We start from the raw sequence: 16,415 nt of genomic DNA, 5'->3' as shown, positions 1-16,415 counted from the left end.
GGAAAGTATCCCCCGCAGATATATGGTGCTGGTAATCCAGATGATATGGAGCTATTTCTGAGGAGGAAAGGTCATTTTTGGCCTTAACCAAACTTTGCTTCAAATCAATAAAAGTCAGGGAAAGGTTCAGAGTTACTTCAGTTGTCTTTTGTGTGTGTGGACAGTTGGAGAGAATAAAACTCCACATTCCCCATGTCATCAACACTGAGAGTGAGTGTGACCCCTCCTTGTTAATCACATGTCTGGTCTGCTATTTCTGATATCAGCACAGCTCCTACAATGGGGAGGAAATGGGGAGGTTAGGGTCAAAAATGGGATGAGAAAGCATGGCTGATGCGGGATTGATCCAATAGGCCTGTATGGACAACAACTAAGCATTGTAAATGATTTGTCTGACAGTCTTCATAGTTGATCTGGGGTCAAGCTTGACCATGATACTCTGGATTGGCCTTTGATTAGGTGACGACAGTAGACACATCCTGTAATGAGGTGGATCAAAGCTGTGGAACAACTCTACCAGAATGGATAATCCTCTCATGTATTCTGTCTCCAAACAGGATCCCCATTTTGACCATGAGAAGTGTACTTTCTCTGAACCATACAGACAAACCGCAAAAGTATGGTGGAAATTATGCGACTTGCAGTGACAGCTATGAAAAGGCTCACAATAAGGCTGAATGGTTTCATGAACAATTGTTCAGTATAGCATTCTTAACCAAACCCAATTCAACTGTGCAGATCATTTTCATCCTTATCATCTTTATAAGCATTGTAGGGATGCTGGGGAATGGATGTGTGATTTGGCAGCTTGGTTTCTGCCTTAAGAGAAATAATTTCACCACCTATATCTTGAACTTAGCCACTGCTGATTTTAATATGCTTATGAGTGCTGCTGCATTAAGTGCCATCATGTTGATTACTGTATCAAAAGAAAATTATGTCAAAGCAATACAAACATTTTTCGGGCAATTAAATATGTTAACACATTGTGTGGGTTTATATCTTATGACAGCCATTGGTGTGGAAAGATGTCTTTCCATTCTCTTTCCCATCTGGGTCCATTGTCACCGGCCAAAGCATCTTTCCACCACTGTTTCAGTCTTGTCCTGGATATTATCTGGCCTGTTTAATATAATTGAATTCTTGCTTCATTATTTTTGTTTAACAGAAGCATGGGTTACATTTCTCAGGATTATTTCTGGTGTAAACCTCTTTATTTTCATACCAGTCATGGTGGTCTCTACTCTAATCCTATTTATCAAGATGTCCTTTAGGCATCAGCCAGGAAAGCTACATACTATTATGCTGATAATTCTCCTCTTCTTCATTGTCACTGCTGTTCCATATAGTGTTTTGTTCTTCTTATGTATCATTGATTATCAATTTCATGTCATCGCTATTCCGATTTATACCCTTTTAAATGTTGTGAACAGCAGCATTAATCCAATTATTTACTTTTTTGTTGGGAGTCGGTGCAACTGTAAATCCTGGGACTCCATCAAAGTAGTGTTCCACAGAGTTTTTAAAGATGAAACAGAGCTTACAGAACTCAGAACTCATAATAACATAATGATGAAATGAGATAACTGAAATTCAAGTTCACATGATCCTAAAAGCCACTCATTTGGATTCTAAGTCTTACTGAAATTCTAGAATTTTAAATACAGTAAAGCAATGAAGACAGCCATTTATTTGTATCAGTCTTATTATCCATCTGTGTCTGTAATTATTCCGTCAAAATTATCAATGTGCACAATTGCAATGAAACAACCAAGTCAGATAAATCTGACATGAGTAAGCAAAAACATTTTGAACTTTCTACTTACTATTTAAAATATTTTTCTAAAATGCAACCATATACAGCACAATATTGCTCCAAGTTTCATTGTTTTGGATACACCAGGAGCCAACAACCACAGCAAATAAGAGGAATATTTAGCACCAATAATAGAGTTGGAAGAGATCACAGGGTCCATCTTCCTTTGACAAAGTGAATTAGTGCTTCTAAGTCTCACCTAAAAATATAGCTCAGGAAACTATCAAAGCTGAGATGACAACTTATAAAACCCCATACTGCTTGGCTCCAGTCTATTTGTATATCTTTCTTTATAAACCCATTACTATCCTAAAATATTCTGGAAATGTCTTTTTCTCTCTCCCGCTGCATTCTCAGGCTCATTTGGTGGGAACTAGAGAGAGGGCCTTCTTGATGGCTGTTCCCAGTCTTTGAAACTCTCTCCCTAGACCATAATGTATTGCCGATGCTTACTGTTCATGCTAGAAGTGCAATAAACTCCTATGTCTTCTATAATCTGGGATTTGTCTGTACTGAACGGGGCCAGAAATCACTCTCTGTGTCCAAGAACCTCTATCCAGTAATGTGGAATAGTTCATACCAGTTAACTGTCCACACATCTAGTGCCTTCGAGTCCTTTTTCTCCTGGGTTCTGCAGTACAGGAGAAAAGAAGATGGCACTTACCTGGACTTTGCCTTGTTACCTCATTAGCCGAGCAGCAGAGATCCAGACAGCTCCTGGCCATCACCAGGTCCCTTTGTTGGCAGCAGTGAAGGTGCCCATGCAACCTGGAGTAAAAAGGCAGATAGCAACACCTACTTTCCCCAGGTCACAGGGGCTCATTTGGTGATGCCAGTTAAGTAAGTCTTTACTGGTCCCAAGCACATTTGACCATTCAGTTGGGCTGAACTAGACTCTGTTCCTGCTGCTGATACAGTTCTGGGGCAGAGCAGGCTTATAGATCCTCAGAATCCTGGGCTCATCTGAAGCAACAATACTTTGATCTTGCAGCTTGTCTAGATGAGGCCCAGGACAAGGTGATATACCTCCACAATAACTTGCATTATGATACACTGTTTGCATGCCTTAAGATAGTATTGCATCTAATCTAATGAAATGAAGAACATATAGTAGCATGAAATGAGAAGGAAATAGGCCTGATCATACTCTTGTTGTTTCTGAACAGCAGCAGAAGTATTCTTATGCCAAGCAGGCATTCCACAGGATACCTTGACTAGTGAAGTGGTGACAGTGATACCGAAAACAGGGGTTGGGAAAGTGGAGCCAATGTAGTGCCCAGTGCCCATCCATTTGGCTAGTTGGCATACTGATGCAGCTCAATGCAAGTGGCCACTATCATGGTTGGTCTGAGGCCAGACTGTAGCATAATGCTCTTGACTAGCCTTGGATTAAATGTCTACTATAAACATGTCCTGGGATGAGGTGGGTAAAAGATATAGAGCATAGAATCATAGATCATAGATCATAGATCTATGACTATAAACATGTCCTGGGATGAGGTGGGTAAAAGATATAGAGCCGCTCTGCCGTAATGGATAATTCCCTCATATATTCTGTCTCCAAACAGGGTCATCTTTCTCCCTCTCTGTACCTCTTTCTGTGGACTTCATCTGACAAGCAATTTCATTTTGACCATGGAAAACATAACTTTTCAGAACCATACAAACAAACGACAAAGCGATCATGGAAATTACTCAACTTGTAGTGACAGCCAGAGTAAAGCTGATTGGTTCTATGACCAATTCCTCAGTATAGTATTCTTATCCAAGCCTGATTTAACTCTCCAGGTCATTTTCATCCTTACTATCCTTATAAGCCTTGTGGGAATGGTGGGGAATGGAAGTGTTATTTGGATGCTTGTTTTCTGCATTAAGAGAAATAAGTTCACCATCTATGTCTTGAACCTAGCCATTGCTGATTTTGGTACACTTATGGGAATATCTGCTTTCAATTTCATTACTGTTTTAAAAGTGGTTGAGGTCCAAAAAATACAGTGGTTTTTCTGGCAATTCATTCTCTTCCCATATTCTGTGGGTTTATATCTTCTGACAGCCATTGGTGTAGAAAGATGTCTTTCCATTCTCTTCCCCATATGGGTCCGTTGTCACCGGCCAAAGTACATTTCCACCATGGTATCAATCCTGTTCTGGATTGCATCTGCCCTGTTTACTATAATTGAATTCTTGCTTCATTATTTTTGCTTATTAGTCTCTTGGGTGACATTTTTAAGGATCATTTTCAGTGTAAATCTCTTTATCTTTACACCAATCATGATGGTCTCTACTCTAATCCTATTTATCAAGATGTGCTTTCGACATCAGCCAGGAAAGCTTCATACCATTATGCTGATCATTCTCATCTTCTTCATTATCACTAGTATTCCATATGGCACTTTCTTCTTCTTGTCCATCATTGATTATAATTTTCATGCTATCGCAATTCCAATTTATAACCTGTTAGTTGCTCTAAACAGCAGTATTAACCCAATCATTTACTTTTTTGTTGGGAATCAGTGCAACTGTAAATCCTGGGAATCCATGAAAGTTGTGTTTCAAAATGTTTTTAAAGATGAAGCAGAGTTTACAGAAGTAGTTTGAATATTAAAGACCTAATAATAAAACAAAGGAACTGAAATTCAAATTCAGACCATCCTAAAAATCACATATTTGGATATAGAGTCTTATTGAAATCTTAGAATGTAAAAATAGAAAAGGAGTGAAAGCAACCCAATGGTGTTAATAGTTTTGAGAAGTCAATTTTTGACCAAAAATCCTAGTCTTATACACAATTATACACAGTATTTGAGTAATTGGTCCCACTAAAAACCTAGAATATAAAAACACTGGAAGAGAGAGAAAAAGAGAGGATAGCTCAACCACAGAAATATAAAGAACTGGCTTCCTTTTAGCATATTTTCTTGGTGTCACGTATGTCTAAATGATTGAAATAATTGTAATTAATAATAATAGTATAAATGTAATACTGAAAGTCAGTTTTGAGCTGTGGTATATTTTATTACAGTCCTTGACTGAAGAAAAGGAGAAAGAGAAAGGAAATCTAAAAGTAGATTGACAGTTGATATGCAAAAACCTAACTACATGGGATAAAATGAAGAATGAAACAATTGGCATAAAATACAAAACAAACTCATTAACAAATTAGTGCTGTGTCCCTCAAGTTCCAAATATGCAGTATCAATATCTCTGTTTTAGACTGAGTGCCTCATGCACTTTTACAAACTTCTTTCCTTTTCTCTTGCAAATTCCTCTCCTTGCTAAAGGCAAACATACAGAAGAAATAATGAAAGCAACACCAACACAACCTTGTCTTTTGAATTGGGATTCAAATTGGGGTAAAACAATGCCAATAGCATGTTTTTGAAGTTGTAACCAATTCCATTTTTAAATATGCATGACATTGATTTCAAATTTCGGGCTTTTAACCTTGGCTGTGTCGGGTGTTTTTGCATTAGCAACATCTTTACCAATTTGCCACAAAAGAAATTATTGATTGTATTTGGAAAACTTCTACCTTCATTTTCAAAATAGCATGAGTGGATATTGAAAGGGTCACACATACTATGTAGAACAGAATTGTAGAAAATTCAGTTTGTGTGCTCATTTTGGAATACAATTTTACGAGATGGAGAAAATGTATGTACAATTTTCTTTTTTATTGTTTTTTTCAGTGCCATGTATGTGCAAATGATTGATACTGTAATAACTAATAATACTTTAATCCTGTAGTATATCTATTGCATAATCATATGCTGCTATTTTTATTGAAATGTATTTGAATCTGTAGTTATCTGTACCTATCTATCTGTCTTCCTATTTATGCCTATTATCTATTTATTTCAAATGTACATTGTGCCCATGTACAATGGAAAACCAGGTCAGGTAAACTTCACATTAGTAAACAAAAAGTCTAACAGTATTTTCTATAAACTACTTGTTCCAAAATGAATCCAGAGATAACCTTTTTTCATTAAGCCAAACAATATAATGTATAATGTTGTCCATATGCTATTCAGTAAAGCTGATGTTTCTGGAATTATGTTTCTACAAGTGTCATTGTCTTTACATGGGGAGTGAATAGAATTCTGGGAAAATCAGGGGACAAAAGGCACAGTGATGAAGAAGAGTTGTGAGCATCAGCTCCTAGATATGCAAGCTGAAATAGTGCTTCTAAGTCCCAACAAGACACATGGCTAAAAAAAAAATCAAAGTTCAGGTGATGACCTATCTAGCTGTATATAGCTTGATACCAGGCTATTTAAAGGAAAATGTCTCACTTTAAAAGCCCAATACAATTCTAAGAGAGAGGCCTTCATCTCTCTCCCACCAACTTCTCAGCTTCGTTTGGTGGGACCTATGAAAGAGACTTTCTTGGTGGCTGCTCTAGATTATATTGGACTGGTGTCCAACTTATTTTGATGTTTAATGTCCACACTAGACAGAGTGGAAGCCACTATGTTCTTTACAAACCAGGGGCACATCTACCCTGTCCAAAAATCCAGAAGTGGACCAGAAGTCGCTCCTGGATATGCACACAGTGTCAAATGACTTCTAGCCCATAATGGTTTTACTTCATTTTAGCAGACATCAGGGAATGCTCCACAGTTTTTTTTTTTTCTAATTTGATCTTATTGTCTTGGCCAGCAGCTTCCAGCACTGCTCAGCTTTTGCTGAAGATGAGCCTTCAGAGGAAGCAGATGCTCCCAGGCATTCTAAGCAAGTCCCTCTAGAAAAAGCTGAGGAAACACATCTGAGGAAGCTAGCAAAGGGTTAACTATATCTTATCCCCTGGAGCGTAGAATTTGAAAGGTATCACAGGTCTCATAAATTCGCTGCAAAAGAAAGATTAAACAAGTATCAGCTGAAAACCTAAGATAACGGGGCTTCAGTGTTGGGACTCTGGGTGGCAGACAACATTGTGATTCTTGTCTTGGAGCCTGTTGCTCCTTGGTTTGTATTCAAGAACTCCTGGCTTTTGACTTCTGGACCCTGGCAAATGATATTCCTGACTCTGGACTGTGACCTTGGCTTTCATTGTTTTCTTGTCTTGGAACCTTGCTCTTCTTCCCATCAATTTGATATTCATGGATTCCAGGCTTCTGACTTCTGGTTCCTGATAAATGGCCTTTCTGACCCTGGAGTGTGACCTTGGCTATCTTTTACCTGGCTTGAATTTAATGACTGTTACTCTTGTCTTTCTCAGTTTTATATTCAAGGATTCCTGGTGTTGTTGTTGCTATGTTTAATTATACTCCACTTTATCTCTCCACAAGGAGACTCAAAGCAGCTTACATTAAAAGCATTTCAATACAATTTAAAATCTAAAATATGCAAACATTAAAACAGAATTAAATATCAATGGCATTTTTAAAAAATCATAGTTAGAATCCATAAAATGTATTCAAAGCAAAAACCCACAGCACCCCGTGACCTCATCTTAAAAACCTTCTTCCTGAATAAAAAGCAGGGAGGGGGGCATTCTGGCTTTCCTGGACAACAAGTTTCAGAGTTTAGGGGCAGCCACTCAGAAGGTCCTCTCTCTCATTCTCAGCAACTGGGCTTGAGATGGAGTTGGGACCAAGAAAAGCACCTCTCCTGAAGATCTCTGGGCGTGGGCAAGTTTGCATAATGAGATGCAGTCAGCCAAATAGCCTGGACTAACTAAGGCATGTACCACCATGGCCAGATCTAGCTTCTCAAGGAATGAGCACGGTTGACACACGGCCAACAACTTGGCCTCCAGGTTCAGTGCCAAGTCCAGGAGGACCCCCAAACTGCAGACCTGTGTCTTCAGACTGAGTGGAACCCCATCCAGCATAGGCTGGATCCCTATTCCCTGATTTGCCTTCTGACTTACCAGGAGTACCTCTGTCTTGTCTGATTAATTTTCATTTGCCCTTATCCAGTCCATTACTGGTGACAGGCACTGTTTAGGATCAGGACAGCTTCCTGGGCTTTAGATGGGAAGGAGTAGTTGAGTTAGGTGTCATCTGCATATAAGTGGCACCACATTCCAAAACTCCAGATGATGTCTCCCAGAAGTTTCATGTATATTTTAAATAGCATGGAGGACAAACGGAACCCCAAAGAACCCCACAGGACAATAGCCAGGGGTTCAAACAGGAGTCTACCAGCACCACCATCTGGGTACGGCCCTCCAGGAAGGAATGGAACCACTGTAAAACAGTGCCTCCCAGTCCCATCCCAGTGAGATGACCCAGAAGGATACCATGGCTGATAGTATCAAAAGCCACCAAGAGGTACAGGGGAACCAACAGGGACACACTCTCCCTGTCTAGCCCTCTGCACAGGTCATCCACTAAAGCTGTCTCTGTTCCATAGCCAAGCCTGAAACCAGATTGAAATGAATCTAGATAATCCATTTAATCCAGAAATCCCTGGAGTTGGGACAAAACTTTGCTCAAAAACAGGAGGTTGGACAGAGACCAATAGTTGTCCATTATGGACGGATACAGGAATGCCTTTTTAAATATAGGTCTTGCAACTGCCTCTTTTAGGCAAGCTGGAATTTTGCCTTGTTCTAAGGAGACATTGACCACCACATTCACCCACTCTGCCAGTCCCCCTCTGTCTTGTTTGATAAGCCAAGAAGGGCTAGGATCTAGAATACATGTGGTAGTTCCTGTCCACATTCTTAGGTTGTACAAATTGAAAGGTATCTATCAACACTGAATAAGCAGGAGCCAGCATTACATCCATCAGAACGATATCAAAGACAACATCCAAGTTGGAACAAATCTGAATGATTTTATCTGCAAAGTGCTGTGCAAATTCTTCACAACGGGCTATTGAATGGCTTTCCACTTCTGGTAATTTGACACCTGGCTCTAGCATCTTTGATTTTCCTCCAGCATCTCTGTTCATTCAGAAATTCAGCAAGTTCCTGATTTATCAGCTAGTACCTTTATCAACTAGTGCCTGACATCAGTGAGGGCATCTGTGAAACCTGGGGTAAAGTGATATTGCTTCAATCCTTTCCACAGTCACATTTGCACCTTTCTTGATCAGGTAAGGGTGCCTTTGCTGATACCAGGAAGATATGACTGTTCAAGAGTTCCAAAATCAGTTTGACCCAACTGCACATAGGTCAGGGTCAGAACATACCTCCTTGGAATCCAGAGCCAGTTGAAGAAGCAGTGCTCTATACTATCCATGGATTTGCAGGTTGTGTAGAGGAGACCCAGAACAAGCTGATGGACACCTCCACTCAACGGTACCTTAAGAGGATATACTGTCAGTGTGCCATGGCATTATACTGTCAAACATAGAGCACATAAAGGCATACAAGATGTTCTAAAATGTGTTCTAAAATCAGACGGTTGTGATATATTTTTCATTATTGTTCTTTTTTTGATTTTTTTCGCATGCCTAAAAGGAGCCCAGCCATGATGATTTTGGTGTAATCTTGCTGAACCAAGAAAGCTTATTTTTCTGTGTTGTTTTCCATTTACAACAAGGTGTCCCTGCTGATGAACTCATTCTTTGGCAAACAGGGGAGAAAAATGGAAATAAGATAAGAAACGTCTGAATGAATTTTTATGAGGCCTGCTCTAATGTATTTTTGAGGATTTGAACTGGAAACAAGGTAGGACAGTCTATCCATATTTTCCTTGGCTGTCTTTTCCTCTCCATAGACCCTCACATTCTGTGTGTGTCTTATTGTCTTCACAATTCTGCACAACAGCAACTTGCAGTTCCTTCTTCTAAACAAAATGTATTGTATTAACTTCAAAATCAACATCCCTTAAAATCAAACTTTTCCAGGTTCTAAAGTCCTGCTTTGGTGTTAACTGTTTGAAATATTAAGAATCTACATAGTTCAGTGCTCAATTTGAGCTTTAGCTGAGTCTAATGCACATCCCTGAAACAGATCCAGGAGTAGAGAGTAGGCTTGTGCAGAGATTCAATTTGATCGGTTCTCTTTGGCCAATATGACTTGTTCAGCTTGTTTGACTGGCCATAATGGTAAGGGTTCAGCCACATCTCCCAGAAATCCCAGCGAGTTTACCAGCTGTTAGGATTTCTGGGAGTTGGAAACCAAAACATCTGGGGACCCACGGGTTGTGAACTACTGCTATAGGTGTATCTCCAAGGGACATGAGGTTGTACTGTATTCAGTAGTCCTTTTACACTTGGTTTATGTCGGGTGCAAAAAAGATGAAGCCTGCACCCCTGTTTTCATTCCTGATTTCTCTACAACAAGACATGCACTATCTATCTCTGTGTGTGTGTGTATCTACACATACAGATAGTCCCCAAATTATGAACAAAATGGGTTCTGTAGGTTTTAATGTGTATGTATTTCAGAAGAGATACATTTTAAGTGTAACTCCAAAGCAAGGGCTTTGGATAACAAAGAAAAAGGTTAAAATCCCTGTATGAGCCCTACTTTCTGTCTCTGTGATAACTGGACTTTGAAAATTTTGGCTTGCGGAAAACAAGGATTGGTGTTTGTGATGACCCATGGGCCTTGTAGTCCTGCTCAGGACATTGTAATCCCTGATGAAGATGAAAACTTGGGTTTTTTACCTTCCCAGTCTGAACTGGATTCCTCTCAGCCAGATCTTTCCCAGGCAGATCTGGGAACCTTGCACCTGCAAGAAAGTTGTCTCCCAGAAGTATGTCAAACAAGCCCAGAGCCTACTTCTCCCGTGTTCTTGCGCCGGGAGTTTTGTAAACAACAGAGAAGTTTGGAATCAGCTTCGCGCAGGAGTGCGAGGATTGCAGCTAAGAATGTGGCCAATTAAGACTGCTTCTCGTGAGAATCTTTGGGGAGTCTCACATCTGGTCTCAGAGTTTAGCTTTCGGTTCTGATTCCCAGAGAACTGCTTCAGCGGGAAAGTTAGACTCTATTTAGGTGTTTTACCCGCGTAGTAACTTCGCGGAGTCAATTCGTCAGCCTACGGAGCGAGTTGTGTCTGGACAGCGCGCTCCGATTCAAGCCTCGCTCCTGCTCAAGCCTTGCCTTGCTATCCAGCCTTCGCCTTGCTTCCCAGCCTTTGTTTATCTACGGACTTTGCCTTGTTTCCCAGGATCAATCCTTGCCTTGTACCACGGATTTTATCAAGTTATTCCACGGACCTTGTTCTTGTTCTTAGTTACCTTGTTCCACGTTCAAGCCTTGTTTCAAGTATCAAGTTATTTCCTAGCCTCGCTCAAGTTTCATGGACTAAAGGACCTTGTCATCTCCCCTCACTTTGCTTGGCAAAGTGAGTGTTTCGGTTATTGGATTACAACTTTGGACCTTAATATTTCCTATTGGACATTGCTTTTTTGGACTAATTCTGACCTTTCCTGAAAGGTCTAATTCTGGACTATTTTCTACACTTGTTTTTATTAACTTTATATATTCCTTCAATAAAGATATTAGATAGATTCTGGCCTCTGTGTATGGTTATTGGTGCTCTGCAGCCTGGGTCGTGACAGTTTGACTCCGCCACCCTAAGCACCAATTAACCTCGGCCAGAATGTCTACCGGAACCGTGCCCGGTGGGCAGCCACTGAGCTACACCATCAGCAAGGACGAAGTGGATCGCATCCGCGACAGACTCAACGCCCAGGATGGAGAAATAAAGGGCTTGCGGGAGCGCGGAATCCGCCTCCCGGCCATGGCGTTGCCTACCAAGTTTACTGGAGAAGCTTCTAAGGTTCATGTTTTCCGTCGCCAATGTCAAGCTTATCTAGAGGCCCGTGATGCCGAGTTTCCCCAAGAAGACATCAAAGTGGCGTGGGTTTACAGTCTTCTAGACGGGCCAGCGGCCAGCTGGGCGACGGCACTGTTCGACCAAGCCTCTCCACACCTAAGATCAGCGCAACACTTCTTGGACCACCTCAAGGAGACTTGGGGAATCGAGGACAATTTGGAGGCAGCCGGTCACAAACTCCGTCGCCTTTTCCAAGGAGACAGACCTATGTCTCAGTATATAGCCGAGTTCCGAGTGCTGGCCCACAACACCGGCTGGAACGATGTAGCCCTCAGAGGACAATTCCGGGAGGGTCTCAACATTGAAATGCTGGAAGAAATCTCCAAGGTGGATCCTCCCCAGACCCTCGAGGCACTCATTGATCAATGTTTACGGGCTGAAGTCATGATTGCCAACAGGAAACAGTGGGTTCGAGGCCAGGGCAGTAGAGCCGGGGCAAAACCCCCCGCTCCCGCCAGCGTTCAGCCACGTCCAGTGTGGAGACCCCCACCGTCAACCCCATACCCCAGAGGAGGCGAGGAGGTGCCGATGCAGTTGGGCAATGTGCGTCCCAGACTAGATGCCGCCGAGAAGGCCCGTCGTCAACGCTTAAACCTCTGTTGGTACTGCGGGAACGGGGGCCACTTCGCCAGAGAGTGCCCAGCCAAAGGGAAGCCTGCCGCCCGTCTCGCGGCGGCGTCCTCCACGGAGACGAAGGCGTCTGAGCCGACTGGCACACAGCCGGCGGGGGAAGCCAACGACCGGGTGTAGAGAGGCTCGCCAACCCGGTCAAAAAATCCATTCAAGAGCCGCCAACCGGGGTCCTGTTCCTTCTCGTGGTCACATTATGGTCAGCAAAAAGGGGACCCGTCATGATCCACGCCATGATAGACTCTGGAGCTACCAACAATTTCATCGATAGAGAGTATGCCGACTCTCTGGGATTACAATATCATGATTTCAAGAATGCCCGTGTGGTGCAAGCCATAGACGGCCGCCCCCTCAAGACGGGCCCCGTAAGTCAGTGGTCGGAACCCACCAGGATGTGGATAAGGGAACATATGGAAGAGATTTCCTTCTTTGTTACCGAGGTCCCCCATTTCCCTGTGATTTTGGGAATTCCATGGCTGACTCTCCACGACCCTAACATCTCCTGGTCCAACAGAGAACTGCAGTTTGCTTCACCGTACTGCCAAAACCATTGCCTCGTAGCCAAGGTATGCCATGCCACAGACACCGAGCCCATCATCACCTTGCCAAAGAAGTACTCCGAGTATTGGGATGTATTCAATGAGAAAGAAGCCGAAAAATTACCCCCACATAGACCTTATGACTGTGCCATTGACTTGGTGGAGGGGGCCCCGATCCCGCGAGGGCATCTCTACTCCCTGACTGAACCAGAGCAAGAAGCTCTCAGGGAATTCCTAGAGACAAACCTTCGCAAGGGATTCATCAGACCCTCTCAATCCCCAGCCGCCTCCCCAGTGATGTTTGTGAAGAAGAAGTCAGGGGAACTACGCTTGGTGGTGGACTACAGAGCATTGAACAATATCACCAAGCGGAACAGCTATCCCCTGCCCTTAATCTCGGATCTACTGGATCGGCTTCGAGGAGCCAAGGTTTACACCAAGCTGGATCTTCGGGGGGCTTACAACTTAGTTCGCATCAGGGAAGGGGACGAGTGGAAGACCGCCTTCCAGACCAAATTCGGATTATTTGAGTCCCGAGTTATGAATTTCGGTTTATGCGGAGCCCCCGCAACGTTCCAGCATTTTGTCAATGACATTTTTCAGGACTATCTAGACAGGTTCTTGATAATCTACCTGGACGATTTTTTGGTGTTTTCTAGATCACAATCAGAACATGAGAACCACGTCAAAATGGTGTTACAACGATTGCGGGATCATGGACTTTATGCCAAGCTGGAAAAATGCGCCTTTGATCTACAAGAGGTAGATTTCCTTGATTACCGCATCTCGCCTCTAGGGCTTTCCATGGATCCAGCCAAGGTTTCAGCAGTATTGGAATGGCGGGCGCCAACTAACAAGAAAGAGGTGCAGCGTTTCTTGGGGTTCGCGAGCTATTACCGCAAGTTCATTCCAGATTTTGCCCGCTGGTCCGACCCCATCACTAGCTGCATCCGTGGAAAGCAGCCTTTCCGCTGGACTGATCAAGCAGAGAAAGGGTTCCAGCAACTAAAGAAACTATTCACCTCCCAGCCAATTCTACAGCACCCAAATCCTGGAACCCCTTTTGTGGTGCAAGCGGACGCCTCTGATGTGGCAATTGGGGCTGTACTCTTACAACCGGTGGGAGATCACCTCCATCCCTGTGCCTTTTATTCTCGTCAACTAACCACACCAGAGAGGAATTACACCATTTGGGAAAAAGAACTACTGGCCATAAAGGCAGCCTTTGAAACTTGGAGACATTGGCTAGAAGGGGCCAAATTTCCCATTGAAGTCCACACTGATCATCGTAATCTAGAACATCTAAGAACTGCCCGCAAACTAAATCAGAGGCAGCAACGTTGGGCTTTATTCTTTGAACGTTTCAACTTCCAGATCCATTATGTGACCCCAGCCCAAACCAAGCAAGCAGACGCCCTGTCACGTAAACCGGAATACGCTGCAGGACGCAAGGAGACCTTTGAATCCCAACTGCTACAACCCGAGAACTTTGCCACGCTCACGGTGGGGAACACCAAATCCATTCCCATTGGTTCAACTTCCCCTACTCCAGGACCCATCTGTGCTCAAGAAATCAGGGCTAGTCAGCAAGCAGATGCCTGGGCGCAGGACCAACTTCGCCAAGGTCTGCATTTTCCCTTTTCGCTTAAAGATGGGCTGCTCTGCTATAGAAATCATGTTTATATCCCACCCGGACCGGGCAGGGAAAAAGCGCTTCGTCTGTGTCATGACTGCAAACCAGCAGGACACTTCGGACTATTTAAAACTATGCATTTGATCCTAAGGGATTTTTGGTGGCCCAAGATCCGCAAGGATGTGGAAAAATATGTCAACACCTGCCCAGTATGCCAGCGCTCCAAGATACGAAGGGAGAAGCCCTCAGGGCTTTTACACCCCCTTCCTACCCCATCTCGCCCATGGGAAATAATTTCCGCGGATTTCATCACTGACCTACCACCTTCCTGTGAATTCACCACGATCTTAGTGGTGGTGGACCTTTTCACCAAGTTAGCCCATTTCATTCCCTGCGAAGGCCTCCCCACGGCCAAAGAAACTGCGGATCTATTTCTTCAACATGTTTTCAGACTACATGGATTGCCCAAGAGTTTAGTCACAGACCGTGGATCTCAATTCACCTCTCGTTTTTGGAAGGCACTACAAAAACTATTGGGCATAGACTCTCGCTTATCTTCAGCTCATCATCCCCAAACAGATGGGCAAACGGAGCGCACCAATGCCACTTTGGAGCAGTATCTTCGCTGTTATGTAAACTACCAACAGGACAATTGGGCTTCTCTGCTACCACTGTCTGAGTTTGCCTACAACAATGGAGTTCAAGCTTCTACAAAAGAAACGCCGTTCTTTGCAAACTACGGCTTCCATCCACGTTTCTTCCCCCCTGTCATTGAAACTTCAGAAGTTCCCGCAGCAGAGGATTGGCTGCAGGAACTCACAGCGGTGCAACAACTTTTGCTCCAGCAACTGGACCAAGCCAAGGAGGACTATAAACGCCACGCTGACAAACATCGCCAGCCGGGCCTCGAAATCAAGGTAGGAGATCGGGTTTTCCTGTCCACTCGCTTTCTGCCCTCCCACCGCCCTTGCCGGAAGTTAGATGCCCGTTTCATTGGCCCCTATCCAGTGGTGGCGCAATTAAACCCCGTGACTTTCAAACTCCAACTTCCGCGTTCAATGCGCATTCACCCAGTGTTTCACCGTTCCCTGCTCCTTCCGGCGGATGGTGTGCGACCTGATACAGACCAACCGGCCCCCCCTCCTGTTTTGATGAATGGGGAGGAGGAGTTCGAGGTTGAGGACATTTTGGATTCTCGCTTTCACCGCCGCCGCCTACAATATCTCATTGACTGGGTGGGTTTTGGCCCTGAGGAACGCTCTTGGGAAGACGCCTCCACAGTCCATGCTCCTGATCTAACCCGTCGCTTTCATCAGACCTATCCCACCAAACCGCGACCTCGCGCCTCGGGGAGAGGGCCCCAGTTTGGGAGGGGCCTTGAGGAGGGGGATAGTGTGATGACCCATGGGCCTTGTAGTCCTGCTCAGGACATTGTAATCCCTGATGAAGATGAAAACTTGGGTTTTTTACCTTCCCAGTCTGAACTGGATTCCTCTCAGCCAGATCTTTCCCAGGCAGATCTGGGAACCTTGCACCTGCAAGAAAGTTGTCTCCCAGAAGTATGTCAAACAAGCCCAGAGCCTACTTCTCCCGTGTTCTTGCGCCGGGAGTTTTGTAAACAACAGAGAAGTTTGGAATCAGCTTCGCGCAGGAGTGCGAGGATTGCAGCTAAGAATGTGGCCAATTAAGACTGCTTCTCGTGAGAATCTTTGGGGAGTCTCACATCTGGTCTCAGAGTTTAGCTTTCGGTTCTGATTCCCAGAGAACTGCTTCGGCGGGAAAGTTAGACTCTATTTAGGTGTTTTACCCGCGTAGTAACTTCGCGGAGTCAATTCGTCAGCCTACGGAGCGAGTTGTGTCTGGACAGCGCGCTCCGATTCAAGCCTCGCTCCTGCTCAAGCCTTGCCTTGCTATCCAGCCTTCGCCTTGCTTCCCAGCCTTTGTTTATCTACGGACTTTGCCTTGTTTCCCAGGATCAATCCTTGCCTTGTACCACGGATTTTATCAAGTTATTCCACGGACCTTGTTCTTGTTCTTAGTTACCTTGTTCCACG

The 16,415-nt window shown here is 43.8% G+C and overlaps 1 protein-coding gene across 2 annotated transcripts in view; it reads left to right on the top strand.

The window, feature by feature from the left end:
• Positions 1 to 16,415, top strand: part of LOC103278488 (mas-related G-protein coupled receptor member H-like) — a 71,692-nt gene that overhangs the window by 13,583 nt on the left and 41,694 nt on the right. Inside the window, exon 4 of one of the 2 annotated variants that reach the window (XM_008108317.3) lies at positions 9,313 to 9,440. Coding sequence is in view for 1 of the 2 variants with exons in the window: in XM_016992791.2 (XP_016848280.2) it covers positions 574 to 1,581 (1,008 nt within the window). In the remaining variant the exon portion in view is untranslated. Of the gene's footprint in view, positions 1 to 557; positions 5,871 to 9,312; positions 9,441 to 16,415 lie in introns of those variants that run through there. The other variant, XM_016992791.2, reaches the window with a different exon arrangement.

The sequence above is a fragment of the Anolis carolinensis genome, chromosome 4 (genome assembly GCF_035594765.1).
Source record: "Anolis carolinensis isolate JA03-04 chromosome 4, rAnoCar3.1.pri, whole genome shotgun sequence".
NCBI lineage: Eukaryota > Metazoa > Chordata > Lepidosauria > Squamata > Dactyloidae > Anolis > Anolis carolinensis.
The sequence above is the reverse complement of the archived record's forward strand: the minus strand, read 5'-3'. Positions and strand labels throughout refer to the sequence as shown.